The sequence below is a fragment of the Hyperolius riggenbachi genome, chromosome 4, assembly GCF_040937935.1.
Source record: "Hyperolius riggenbachi isolate aHypRig1 chromosome 4, aHypRig1.pri, whole genome shotgun sequence".
Classification (NCBI taxonomy): domain Eukaryota; kingdom Metazoa; phylum Chordata; class Amphibia; order Anura; family Hyperoliidae; genus Hyperolius; species Hyperolius riggenbachi.
In genome coordinates this window covers 87,964,821-87,977,684 of record NC_090649.1, presented here as the reverse complement: position 1 = coordinate 87,977,684, position 12,864 = coordinate 87,964,821, and the positions used below count along the sequence as shown (strand labels likewise).

At 46.1% G+C, this 12,864-nt stretch overlaps 1 protein-coding gene across 1 annotated transcript in view; it reads right to left on the bottom strand.

Annotated features, from left to right (window-relative positions):
• Window positions 1-12,864, bottom strand: part of NBAS (NBAS subunit of NRZ tethering complex) — a 916,216-nt gene that overhangs the window by 52,976 nt on the left and 850,376 nt on the right. Inside the window, exon 50 of the mRNA XM_068280281.1 lies at window positions 10,709-10,853. Coding sequence (XP_068136382.1) covers window positions 10,709-10,853 — 145 coding nt within the window. The remainder of the gene's footprint in view (window positions 1-10,708; window positions 10,854-12,864) is intronic.

The following is a 12,864-nucleotide window of genomic DNA, read 5'->3' as shown; positions in this document are numbered from 1 at the left end:
TGTAAAAGCGATTTGCGATTTTAATTATGATTAGTCCTTTCAATTTTTTTTTTTTACAGTTTTCAGTGATTTAAAATGCAAACAAATCGTTATGTGAAGCGATTCATGAACGATTTGCCAGCACTTCAATACTTTACATTGAAGCGCAAATGTTCCCAAAAGGCTGCAAGTCCTGCGATTGCGATTTTGCTAATCGCAATCGCTACTGTAGAATTTGTTACATTTATTCATATTGGCACAGCGTTTAGGGAAATCGCTGGCGATTGAACGCGCTCCCTAAACGCTCAAAAAAGCACTCTAGTGGATTTCAGGCCTTAGATAGTGTTAGTGTATAGTTTTTATTGGGCGTTATGGTTAGGCATGGGTGAAGAATTAGGGTTAGACCCTAACTTGAGGGCCGGTTAAGGTTATGCATTGGCAGTGGAATAGTTGGTTAGGGTTAGGCATGGGTACAGGGAGAGTTCATGTAAGAGTACGTTTAGGTTAAGCTATAGTAAAATATCAATAAATATTTGGAATCTGAATTATCCACAGATTCATAGTAGAATATCGGTAATTCCCCGATATTCTACTTGCAGCTATCCACAACACACAAATTATCGTGGTGCCCTTTTTGAATCTAGACATAAAAACTACATCTGGTGGCAAGTTGAAGCAGTGGAGACAGGCAACCTTATTCACTTTTTGAACTACCGTACTTTATGTAAAATGACGGTGCCAAGAGGTGCGCTCCAATGACTGTATGGCCGGGTCTTTAGGGCTGTTTCACACCAAAAAGCACTTGAGATTTTGCTGCAATTTTTATTATTTAGTATTTATATAGCACTGACTTCTTCCGCAGCGCTGTACAGAGTATACAGTCTTGTTACTAACTGTCCCTTAGAGGAGCTCACAATCTAAACCCTACCATAGTCCTATGTCCATTGTAGTGTAGGGCCAATGTAGGGGAAGGCCAATTAACTTATCTGCATGTTTTTGAGATGTGGGAAACCCGTACAGACATGGGGACAACACAACATACTGTGCAGAGAGTGCCCTGGCTGAGAATCGAGCCAGGGACCCAGTGCTGCAAGAAGAGAGCACTAACCCCTACGCTACTGCGCTGCCGATTTTAAATCAATTCTATACTTGCTACGCTTTAAACCATATATTTAAAGAACAGAGTAAAAGGAAGGCTAAGAGTGTAGAAAACAGACAAGAATATTGCACCTCATCTCATGATGATGAATGTAAGGGGGTGAGCTGCAATAAGTGAATACAAGGGAGGCGAGATTCACCCTCCCACCTATTCCTGCAGTTTGTAAACATATAGGCCTTGATTAATTTGTCAAAACTGATAAAAACACTAAAACAAACCTTTGAACATTCTGGGTAATAGAAGCTGAGCATGTGATCGATCACTATGCAATCATCAAAGTATTGTCTTCAGATTAAACTGCGTAACAAAACAATCTGATACAATAGGGGGCGGCACCAATGCAGATAAGCATTTACCTGTATTAATAAAGGGAACCTAAACAGAGGGATATAGATGTTTCCTTTTAAACAATACCAGTTGCATGGCAGTCCTACTGATCTCTTTGGCTGCAGCAGTGGCTGAATCACACACCTGAAACAAGCATGCATCTAATCTAGTCTGACTTCAGTCAGAGCGCCTGATCTGCATGCTTGTTGAGGGGCTGTGGCTATAAGTATTAGAGACACAGAATCTGCAGGAGAGTCAGGCAACTGGTATTATTTTAAAAGGAACAAATCCATATCCTTCTCAGTATAGGTTCCCTTTAAGGACTGCAGTCTTAAAAAGGACCAGACACTTTTTTTCTATTCAGACCACTGCAGCTTTAACGGTTTATTGCTCAGTCATACAACCTACCACCTAAATGAATTTTACCTCCTTTTCTTTTCACTAATACAGCTTTCTTTTGGTGCTATTTGATTACTGTTGTGATTTTTTGTTTTTATTATATTCATCAAAAAAGACATACATTTTGTCAAAAAAAAATGATTTTTTTAACTTTCTGTGCTGACATTTTTCAAATTAAGTAAAATTTCTATATACGTTTTTGTCTAAATTTATTGTGCTACATGTCTTTGATAAAAAAATAGACACTTTTTGGATTTTTTTTTTTGTTTGGGTAAAAGTTATAGCGTTTACAAACTATGGTGCAAAAAGTGAATTTCCCCAGTTTGAAGCATCTCTGACTTTTCTGAGCACCTGTCAGGTTTCATGCGGTGCTAGAATTCCAGGATAGTATAAATACCCCCCAAATGATCCCAAAGGAGACATCCCAAAGTATTCACTAAGAAGCATGGTGAGTTCATAGAAGATTTTATTTTTTGTCTCAAGTTAGCGGAAAAAGACACTTTGTGACAAAAAAAAAAAAGGTTTCCATTTCTGCTAACTTGTGACAAAAAAAAATGAAATCTGCCATGGACTCACCATGCCCCTCTCTGAATACTTTGGGGTGTCTACTTTCCAAAATGGGGTCATTTGTTGGGTGTGTCTACTGTCCTGGCGTTTTGGGGTGTGCTAAATTGTTAGCACCCCTGTAAAGCCTAAAGGTGCTCATAGGACTTTTGGCCCCTTAGCGCACCTAGGCTGCAAAAAAGTGTCACACATGTGGTAGTATAATGTGTGTTGGGGTGTATTTTTACACATACCCATGCTGGGTGGGAGAAATCTCTGTAAATGATTTTTTTACACACAATTGTCCATTTACAGAGATATTTCTTCCACCCAGCATGGGTATGTGTAAAAATACATCCCAAAACACATTATACTACTTCACCTGAGTACGGTGATACCACATGTGTGACACTTTTTTGCAGCCTAGGTGCGCTAAGGGGCCCAAAACAATCATTTGAGGCATTTTCCAGACTACTACTCACGGTTTAGGGCCCGTAAAATGCCAGGGCAGTATAGGAACCCCACAAGTGACCCCATTTTAGAAAGCCGACACCCTAAGGTATTTCGTTAGGAGTATGGCGAGTTCATAGAAGATTTTATTTTTTGTCACAAGTTAGCGGAAATTGATTTGTATTGTTTTTTTTTCACAAAGTGTAATTTTCCACTAACTTGTGAAAAAAAATAAAATCTTCTATGAACTCATCATACACCTAACGGAATACCTTGGGGGTGTCTTCTTTCTAAAATGGGGTCACTTGTGGGGTTTCTATACTGCCTTGGCATTTTAGGGGCCCTAAACTGTGAGGAGTAGTCTTGAAATCAAATGCCTCAAAATTACTGTTCAGGGGTATAAGCATCTGCAAGTTTTGTTGGTCTCAGCCATAATTGAGTCGTAGAAATCCACAGTGCAGAACAGATAAAAAAAAAGGTCTAGGGCCAATCCTAGATTATCTGTCTCCACCTGGACTCCAGACTGGGCGGTGAAAAGGGGGAGGACGGGTGCAGCAGAACCAGGGGATTGCCAATTGGGATTTGCCAGCACCTCTGGGAGACTATGGGTAGTACGGGCCCGTTTTGCTGGTGGCTGCGACTCGGGTCTTAAAGAGACTCTGAAGCGAGAATAAATCTCACTTCAGAGCTCATAGTTAGCAGGGGCATGTGTGCCCCTGCTTAACCGCCGCTATCCCGTGGCTAAACGGGGGTCCCTTCACCCCCAAACCCACCCCCGCAAACCTTGGTCGTAGATATAGTCGTTCCTGGAGGCAGGGCTAATGGCTGCAGCCCTGTCTCCAGTCGCGTCTATCAGCGGCGCATCGCCGCCTCTCCCCGCCCCTCTCAGTGAAGGAAGACAGAGGGGCGGTGGAGAGGCGGAGATACGCGCTGACAGACGCGCGTGGGGCAGGGCTGCGGCGGTTAGCCCTGCCCCAACCAGTAGAGGGGATGCGCTGCACGGAGGGGGATTTGGGGGTGAAGGGACCCCCGTTTAGCGGTGCGATAGCGGCGGTTTAGCAGGGGCACACCGAACCAGTTTCTACTACCATGCTGGTGCTCGCCACTTCACCACGGTCTGTGGTAGTAGTGGTGCTAGGTCCAGGAGATGCTACGCTGCTGGTGCATACATCACCAAGAAAACTCGGATCAGCGCTGCCCTTGAGTCTGATCCTGCGGTCCAGTGACATGGGGTGTGGTATGCCTGGCTCTAGCCGGGACCTCAACCTCGTCATTGCTATCGGTCAGAGAGCCACTGCTGTGCACCGGTTCGTATTCTGACCCGGATGATTCGTCGGATGAGGCTTCCCAATCGCCCTCACCCCACTGGGCCAGAATCTCGGCGGCCTCTTCAGCGGAATACCCCTTTTTTTGCCATGGTGGACTGCTAAATTTAGGGGGTATTCCTCTTAGACTACCCAGGAAAAAGAGTACCTACCTAGCAAAAGAGAATACTTGTGAAGTAGAAAGCTGTGGTCACTAAGTTTTGATAAAAAAAAAAAACAAATCTGACCTTTACAGCGCCACAGTTACTGTACAGAGTTTTTTGGAGTGATCAGAAAAAAAAATCAGTCACTGCAGTGGGGCGGGTGAGGGTTTGGCCGGGTGATCAGAAGCCCGCAGGGGGGCAGATTAGGGCCTGATCTGATGGGTAGGAGTGCTAGGGGGTGACAGGAGGAGATTGATGGGTGTCTCAGGGGGTGATTAGAGGGGAGAATAGATACAATCAATGCAATGGGGAAATGATCGGAAGGGGGTCTGAGGGGGAACTGAACTAGTGATCAGGAGCCCACACGGGGCAAATTAGGGTCTGATCTGATGGGTAGGAGTGCTAGGGGGTGACAGGAGGAGATTGATGGGTGTCTCAGGGGGTTATTAGAGGGGAGAATAGATACAATCAATGCAATGGGGAAATGATCGGAAGGGGGTCTGAGGGGGAACTGAACTAGTGATCAGGAGCCCACACGGGGCAAATTAGGGTCTGATCTGATGGGTAGGAATGCTAGGGGGTGACAGGTGGTGACCAGGGCCGGATTTGTTCTCTTTACCACCCAAGGTCACTGTCACCAGCCGCCTCCCTTCAGTATTGGTAGCCAGATGACCCCTTACCTCTAGTATAGTTAACTTGATGACCCCCCACCTCCATTATAGCTAGCCAGACAACCCCTCCCCCTTTCCCTCAAGTATAGGTAGCCAGGTGACTCCGTTAATCCCTCCTTTTCCCACTCCCCCCTTTCAGTATAGGTAGCCATCTCGCCTTCACACCACAGAAGCCATCATTGTGACTCTTTTCTCAGCTTGTCTCCAGTGCAGCCCAAGTCTATAGCCACTGGCCACAATGCAAATGTGCACAGAGAGTAAGGTAAGGTGACCGCTACACAGGCCGCTGGCAGCAGAGTACCGTGGTCAGGCGCACGCCTGATTTCCCTGAATTGCAGCATTTACAAGCTTGCAAATGCTGCATAAGTTTAGCCTGCTGCTTTGGTGCCCTTGCTCCTGTGGTGCCGTAGGCCATGGCCTAGGTGGCCTTGGCCTAAACCCGGCCCTGGTGGTGACAGGAAGTGATTGATGGGTGTCTCAGGGTGTGATTAGAGGGGGGAATAGATGCAATCATTGCACTGGGGAGGTGATTAGAGGGGGGGGGGGGGGGTGTCTGAGGGCGATCTGAGGATGTGGGCGGGTGATTGGGTGCCCGCAAGGGGCAGATGAGGGTCTGATCTGATGGGTATGATGGGTAGCAGTGACAGGTGATGACAGGGGGTGATTGATGGGTGATCATTGGGTGATTAGAGGGGAGAACAGATGTAAATAATGCACTGGGGAGGTGATCAGGGGGGTCTGAGGGCAATCTGAGGGTGTGGGCGGGTGTTTGGGTGCCCACAAGGGGCAGATTAGGGTCTGATCTGATGGGTAGCAGTGACAGGTGGTGACAGGGGTGATTGATAGGTGATCAGGGTGTGATTAGAGGGGAGAATAGATGCAAGCAATGCACTGGTGAGGTGATCGGGGGGTCTGAGGGCGATCTGAGGGTGTGGGTGGGTAATTGGGTGCCCACAAGGGGCAGATTAGGGTCTGATCTGATGGATAGCAGTGACAGGTGGTGACAGGGGGTGATTGATGGGTGATCAGTGGGTGATTAGAGGGGAGAACAGATGTAAACAATGCACTTGGGAGGTGATCTGAGGGTGGGTCTGCGGGCGATCTGAGGGTGTGGGCGGGTAATTAGGTGCCTGCAAGGGCAGGTTAGGGTCTGACCTGATGGGTGGCAGTGACAGGTGGTGATTGATGGGTGATTGACAGGTGATCAGTGGGTGATTAAATGGGAGAATAGATGTATACAGTACACGGGGGGGGGTTGGCGGAGGATCTGAGGGTGGGGGGGGGGTGTTCAGGAGCCCCCAGGGGGCAGTTTAGGACCTGATCTAAAATATAGCATAGACAGATAGTGACAGGGGGTGATTGATGGATGATTAGGGGGGTGATTGGGTGCAAACAGTGGTCTGAGAGGGTGATCGGGGGGGGGGGGGGGGGGGTTGAGGGGTGCTGTCGGCGATCGGGGGACAAGATCAGTGTGTGTGTATTTACATGCACAGCTGCCTCCTCCTCTGGTGGTCCCTCGATCACTAGGACCACCAGGGGAGGAGGCAGCCTGTATAATACACTTTGCATACATTACAAAGTGTATTATACACTTTCTATGCGGCAGATCGGGGGTTAACAACCCGCCGGCGCTGCGGGTTGACGTCACGGGTGGGCGGAGTCTAATGCCGGCAGATGCGCGCGCATCTATATGCGCGATCCCCGGCTAATTAGTCCCCCAGGTGCCACCACCGATCGGCGTTACGTGGCCCTGGGGGTGCCACCTTGCCACCGCCAATTGGTAGTGGGCGGTCAGAAAGTGGTTAAACAGCATCTGGGCAACTATTATTAATTCATTCAACAGAGGAATGAAAACAAGTGACAGAATTTAAAAGAGAACACAGAAATTGTTACGTAAGGGATGCTATTTTTTTTGTCTATGTATGCCATGAGGGTATATTATTATTATTCTTTTTTTTTTTTACATTTTTTGCAAATTAGGGATTGCAATTAATGATAGGGTACAATGTGAAAACCAAACCACAAAATTGAAAAAATACACCTTTATTTCCAAATAAAATATTGTTGCTATGCATTGTATTAGGAACATAATTTAAATGTTGTAATAACCGGGAAAAATAAATTATGTGGGCTTTATCTACAGTTGAATGTTTTATTTTAAATTTATAATGTCCGAAAACTGAGAAATAATGATTTTTTTCATTTTTCTTCTTATTATTCCTGTTAAGATGCATTTAAAATAACAGTTCTTAGCAAAAAGTACTACCGAAAGAAAGCCCAATTTGTGGCAAAAAAAAGATGTATAGATTTTTTAGGTGTGATAAGTAGTTATAAAGTTATAGGCAAATAAATGGGAGGAATGATAAAATGTGAAAATTGCTCTGGTTCATAAGCCATCAAGTCCTCATGTATCCTTTCATAAGGACAGGTTCTTTAGTGAATTGGCATTTAAAATATGGAGTAATGTTTTCACTTGCCTTATTATCACCAGCATGATGTTAGTGAATTGTGGCCAATATAAAATCTTTAAATAACCAGTTGTTACCCTTCGAGAGAAGCCAATCTGATCTCTTGAATTAATTAATAATTTTTGCCCAGATGCTGTTTAATAAAGGTAAATGTTTATCTGCATTGGTGCCGCCCCCTATTGTATCAGATTGTTTTGTTACGCAATTTAATCTGAAGACAATACTTTGATGATTGCATAGTGATCAATCACATGGTCAGCTTCTATTACCCAGAATGTTCAAAGGTTTGCTTTAGTGTTTTTATCAGTTTTGACAAATTAATTAATCAAGGCCTATATGTTTACAAACTGCAGGAATAGGTGGGAGGGTGAATCTCGCCTCCCTTGTATTCACTTATTGCAGCTCACCCCCTTACATTCATCATCATGAGATGAGGTGTAATATTCTTGTCTTTTTTCTACACTCTTAGCCTTCCTTTTACTCTGTGCTTTAAATATATGGTTTAAAGCATAACAAGTATAGAATTGATTTAAAATCGGCAGCGCAGTAGCGTAGGGGTTAGTGCTCTCATCTTGCAGCACTGGGCCCCTGGCTCAATTCTCAGCCAGGGCACTCTCTGCACAGTATGTTGTGTTGTCCCCATGTCTGTACGGATTTCCCACAACCCAAAAACATGCAGATAAGTTAATTGGCTTCCCCCTACATTGGCCATACACTAAGATGGACATAGGACTATGGTAGGGTTTAGATTGTGAGCGCCTCTAAGGGACAGTTAGTAACAAGACTGTATACTCTGTACAGCGCTGCGGAAGAAGTCAGTGCTATATAAATACTAAATAATAAAAATCGCAGCAAAATCTCGAGTGCTTTTTGGTGTGAAACATCCCTAAAGACCCGGCCATACAGTCATTGGAGCACACCTCTTGGCACAGTCATTTTACAGGTTCGCTTTAGTGTTTTTATTAGTTTTGACAAATTAATCAAGGCCTATATGCTTTCAAACTGGCAGAAAATGTAGACGATGAGATGCCATAAATGCCATAATGCCCACACGTCGTAAATGGGGGCAGGGGATTATGCAGGCCAATGCTTTTGTGAGTGTGTGTGTGTGTGTGTGTGTGTGTGTGTGTGTTGGGGGGGGGGGGATGGAAAAAAAAAGTATGTTGGCCACATTGGGTGAAAGGGGGGGGGGGTGTTTAGTGGACATGTGGCTGCATGTGTTTTTGGTAGGATTGCCACACTTGTTTACAAGGAAAGGATGGGGGTAGGTGGGACCTTGGAACCTAGAGAGGAAGGCCCCATGGTTTGTAGTGAGAGAGGTCCCTGCTTTTTACATAGTAATAACTTTGACAGACTTTCATCCTGTGTACTGGACCTAATTCTACAAGCATAGCTCATATACATTTGGATGTCATAAGGAAGCAAGATTTTTGTTTTTTGTTTTTGGGTGGTTATGTTGCCATCACAAATCCCTGTTTGCCTTGACTTGATAGCGGACATGTTTCTACTAAATCATTGGCAGTTGATATTTTTAGTTCTCTTTCTTGAGATGGGCGTTAAACCTAAACTCTTGCACAGGACAGACGGAAAACACAGAGAAATGCACCCTGTATGCATTTAGAGAGTTTAGCCTGTCTAATTCCCCCTCATTTGTGACTAAGCACAACTGGAATTTGATCTCTCAGCTGGTCAGTTGGCTGCCTCAGCAGAGCAGCTAATTTGTAAACTCAGGATGCTAACCCTATGTCTGCTTCCATGAAAGCAGGAAGTAGACACTGCAGATTTATTGCAGGATTTGCATGATTTGCATCAGATGTAATAAAGAAATGTTTCTCCTTCGGCCCCCTTTCACACTACCGCGTTTTCATTGCATCGCGTTACCTTTTTTTTTACCGCAGGTTAAAGCTAAAGCAATGTAAGTCTATTGGACATATCCTACCTGACACGCTGAGTTGCGATGCACCAGAAGTAGATCATCTGACGCAAACGGATCAGCGCGCTACGGGTCAACATTTGTGGCGACATGCGTTGACCAGAAGTCAGGTAAGTCAATGGCGATGCAGATATTTTAAAGAGGCTTATAGACAAATAACATAATAGATTTATACATACCTGGGGCTTCCTCCAGCCCCATCCCCATAGATCGCCCCCACGCTGCTGTCCTCAGCCTTTTCAATCACCGGTACCAGGTCCCTTAACTTCGGCCAGTCAGGGCCAGTCGACGCAGGCACAGCGTGCTCCCTCCGTACTGCGCAGGCGCATGCGTAAAGCAGGAGCCGAGTCTGGTCGAGTCCGGCAGAAGTGACGGAAACCAGTAACAGCGATTGAGAAGGCTGAGGACGCCGGCGTGGAAACGATCTATGCGGATGGGGCTGGAGGAAGCCCCAGGTATGTATAAATCTATTATGTTATTTGTCTCTGCATCCCGTCTCTGGTTCCCTTTAAAAGGGTTCTGTGTATATATTTAAAAAAAAACAACCTGACACTAACCTGGGGCTTCTACTGGCCTCCTGCAGCTGTCTTGTCCCACGCCATCCTCTACGATCCTCCGTTCCCCCGCCGCCGGTCACGACCAATTATTTGTCTACCTAGACGAATGCAACTGCGCCTGTGCGGCCGTGTGCGTCCTTAATCCTGCTCGCGTCTCCGGGAGTTTACTGCGCAGAAGCAATGCAAAGTTTTCTAGTACTGCATCTGCGCAGTAAGCTCCCGGAGACATGAGCAGGAGCGAGGAAGCAGCCTGTTCCATTCATCTAGTTAGACGAATAACTGGACCGTGACCGGAGGCGGGGAACGGAGGATCATAGAGGACGGTGCAAGACAGGACAGCTGCAGGGGGCTGGTAGAAGCCCCAGGTAAGTGTCAGTTTTTGTTTTTAAATATTTACACAGAACCCCTTTAAACTGTTTTGCGTTTGCGTTGCACATGCGCAGAAGCATATTTTTTCGATACACTTCTTTGCTATTCGTATTTCTGTCACAGGAAGAGAGCGCTGGAGAGCCTCACTTATAGTTTGGCTTGCTGTCATAAGTTATATTACCGCGGTATCTTAAAAACATGTTTTTAGCGTTGCATCTGATCGTACTGCAACTAAACCGCAGGCTGCTAATGTGAAACCGGCGGAAAGTTTAATATGCTGTTGCTTATCTTTCAGAGCAGAGATGAAGTTCTGAGATCATTTATTAGAAAGACAGGAAGCCGCCAGCTCGTAAGACAGCAGGCATCCTGTGATTGGCAGGCTCACCTCAGCGGAGAAGGCGTGGCGGGAACCGTAGAAGGAGCGGCACATCTTCAGTATTTCACCTGCCGTTTCCTCTTCCTGCCCGGCCTCACGGTTGGAAAGCATCGCTCGTACCAGCTTAACCCACAGATTATCCTCCAGACGTGTGCTGCAAGACACAAGCAGCGAGAGAGAAATTCTCATTTGCCAAACTGCAAACATTACTCTGTGCTGAGGGGATTGGGGAGAGGCGATAATTTAAAACCTGGTGCCAAACCTTGCAGTGGATAAAGGGCTTAAATCTGCATAAGGGAAGAAAGTGACACACACTCCATGAGTAAGATGGATGGCCGCTTCATTTACTGATCACTGGAGGCATCTGATGTGGCCACAGAGTAACATTCACATCAAGGCTGCATGATTTACTGAAACCACAAAATACACGATGTGGAGAGAGATCTGCACAGCTGCAAATGTTACTTCACTCTCGCTAAATATATGAGAACAGCGGCTTGGGTTATTACACACACTTATTAAAGGTGCAGCGTAGTACAGCAACTCAAAAACAAACTCTTAACATGGAGCAACCCCAAAAAAAAAAAAAAAAAGTAAAAACGACAAGACACAGAACATTTATTTTATTTTCTCCTGGTGGACTCAAAGCGCCAGAGCTGCAGCCACTAGGACGCGCTCGATAGGCAGTAGCGGTGTTAAGGAGTCTTGCCCAAGGTCTCCTCACTGAATAGGTGCAAGCATACTGAACAGGAAGAGCCGAGATTTGAACCCTGGTCCTTAACCCGTATACAATCCAGCCAGCTAAAAAAATGTCTGCCACTTAAGGTTAAAAGTGGCCATTAATGATACAATCACACAGATGATTGATCAAAAAAACGAAACGACTCCATCAATCTGGATGGAATTGGTTAGGAGTTTTTTGTAGTGGGCATGACCAATTGTTTTTAACCAACCATGACAACTGGATCAGACAATCAATCATTTGTGGGATTGCATCGTTAGTAGGCACCTTTAGGAGGAACTCCAAGCATTTACCATCCACACTACAATTCCTGACCCTCCCCTGATTTGGTGATTAACTCTTCTCCAGAGAGAAAATAGCAGCAACTCCTTCGTACCAAATATCCCGATACATGAGGAAATTTTACATATACAGCATCTGATGTATATGGAATGGAGTGTGTGCATTAAGACCTTGTAACTCCGGTCGCTTCTTGACTAGTAAGTGCATTATAAATCAGGTGGTGGGTGCTTTTGACATATTAAAAACACAGTGGTGCACCTCTAGTCTATGGTTCCTTGAGATTTGTACACTGTCAGCTGAATAACACACTGGTAAGGCTGTTTCCTTTGATGTAGGATTTGAGCATTTGAGCCTTTGAGCAGGGTTCGAATCCTGGCTCAGGCCAGTACGTAAACCATTAACCTCTTGACGACCAGCTAACGCCGATTGGCGTAAACTGGTCGTCTGCGGGTTTCCATGGAAACGGCCGCTCATTCGAGCGGCCTTTCCATGTCCGTTCACGGAGGGTGTCTCCGTGAACAGCCGGAGAGCCGCCGATCGCGGCTCTCCGGCAAAATGTAAACACGCGGGGAAGAAATCCCCGCTGTTTACATCATATGGCGCTGCTGTGCAGCAGCGCCGTAAGGCAGATCGGCGATCCCCGGCCTCTGATTGGCCGGGGATCGCTGGCCTATGATAGGCTGAAGCCTATCCTTCAATGCGCAGGACGGATATCCGTCCTGCACAGCTCACAGGGGGAGGGAGAGGGAGGGAGAGGGACGGAGCGCAGAGAACGCTGCGGAGGGGGGCTTTGAAGAGCCCCCCCCCCGCAAAGCGCAGCAAGCTGGCGGCGATCAGACCCCCCCAGCAGGACATCCCCCTAGTGGGGAAATAAGGGGGTAAGTCTGATCGCCATGGCTCTATCCTGATCTGTGCTGCGGGCTGGAGAGCCCACGCAGCACAGATCATCCATAAATCCCCTGGTCGTCAAGTGGTTAAAGAGTCGTTGGGCAAGGCACCTGGTTGCCCGTGGAGCGTGCCCTAAGTGGCTTCAGCCCTGAAGTGCTTTGAGTCCATCAGGAGAAGAGCGCAATATAAATGTTCCATGTATTGTCGTGAATATTTGGTTTTACTTTGGGGGCTGTTGTTGAGGAGCAATCAA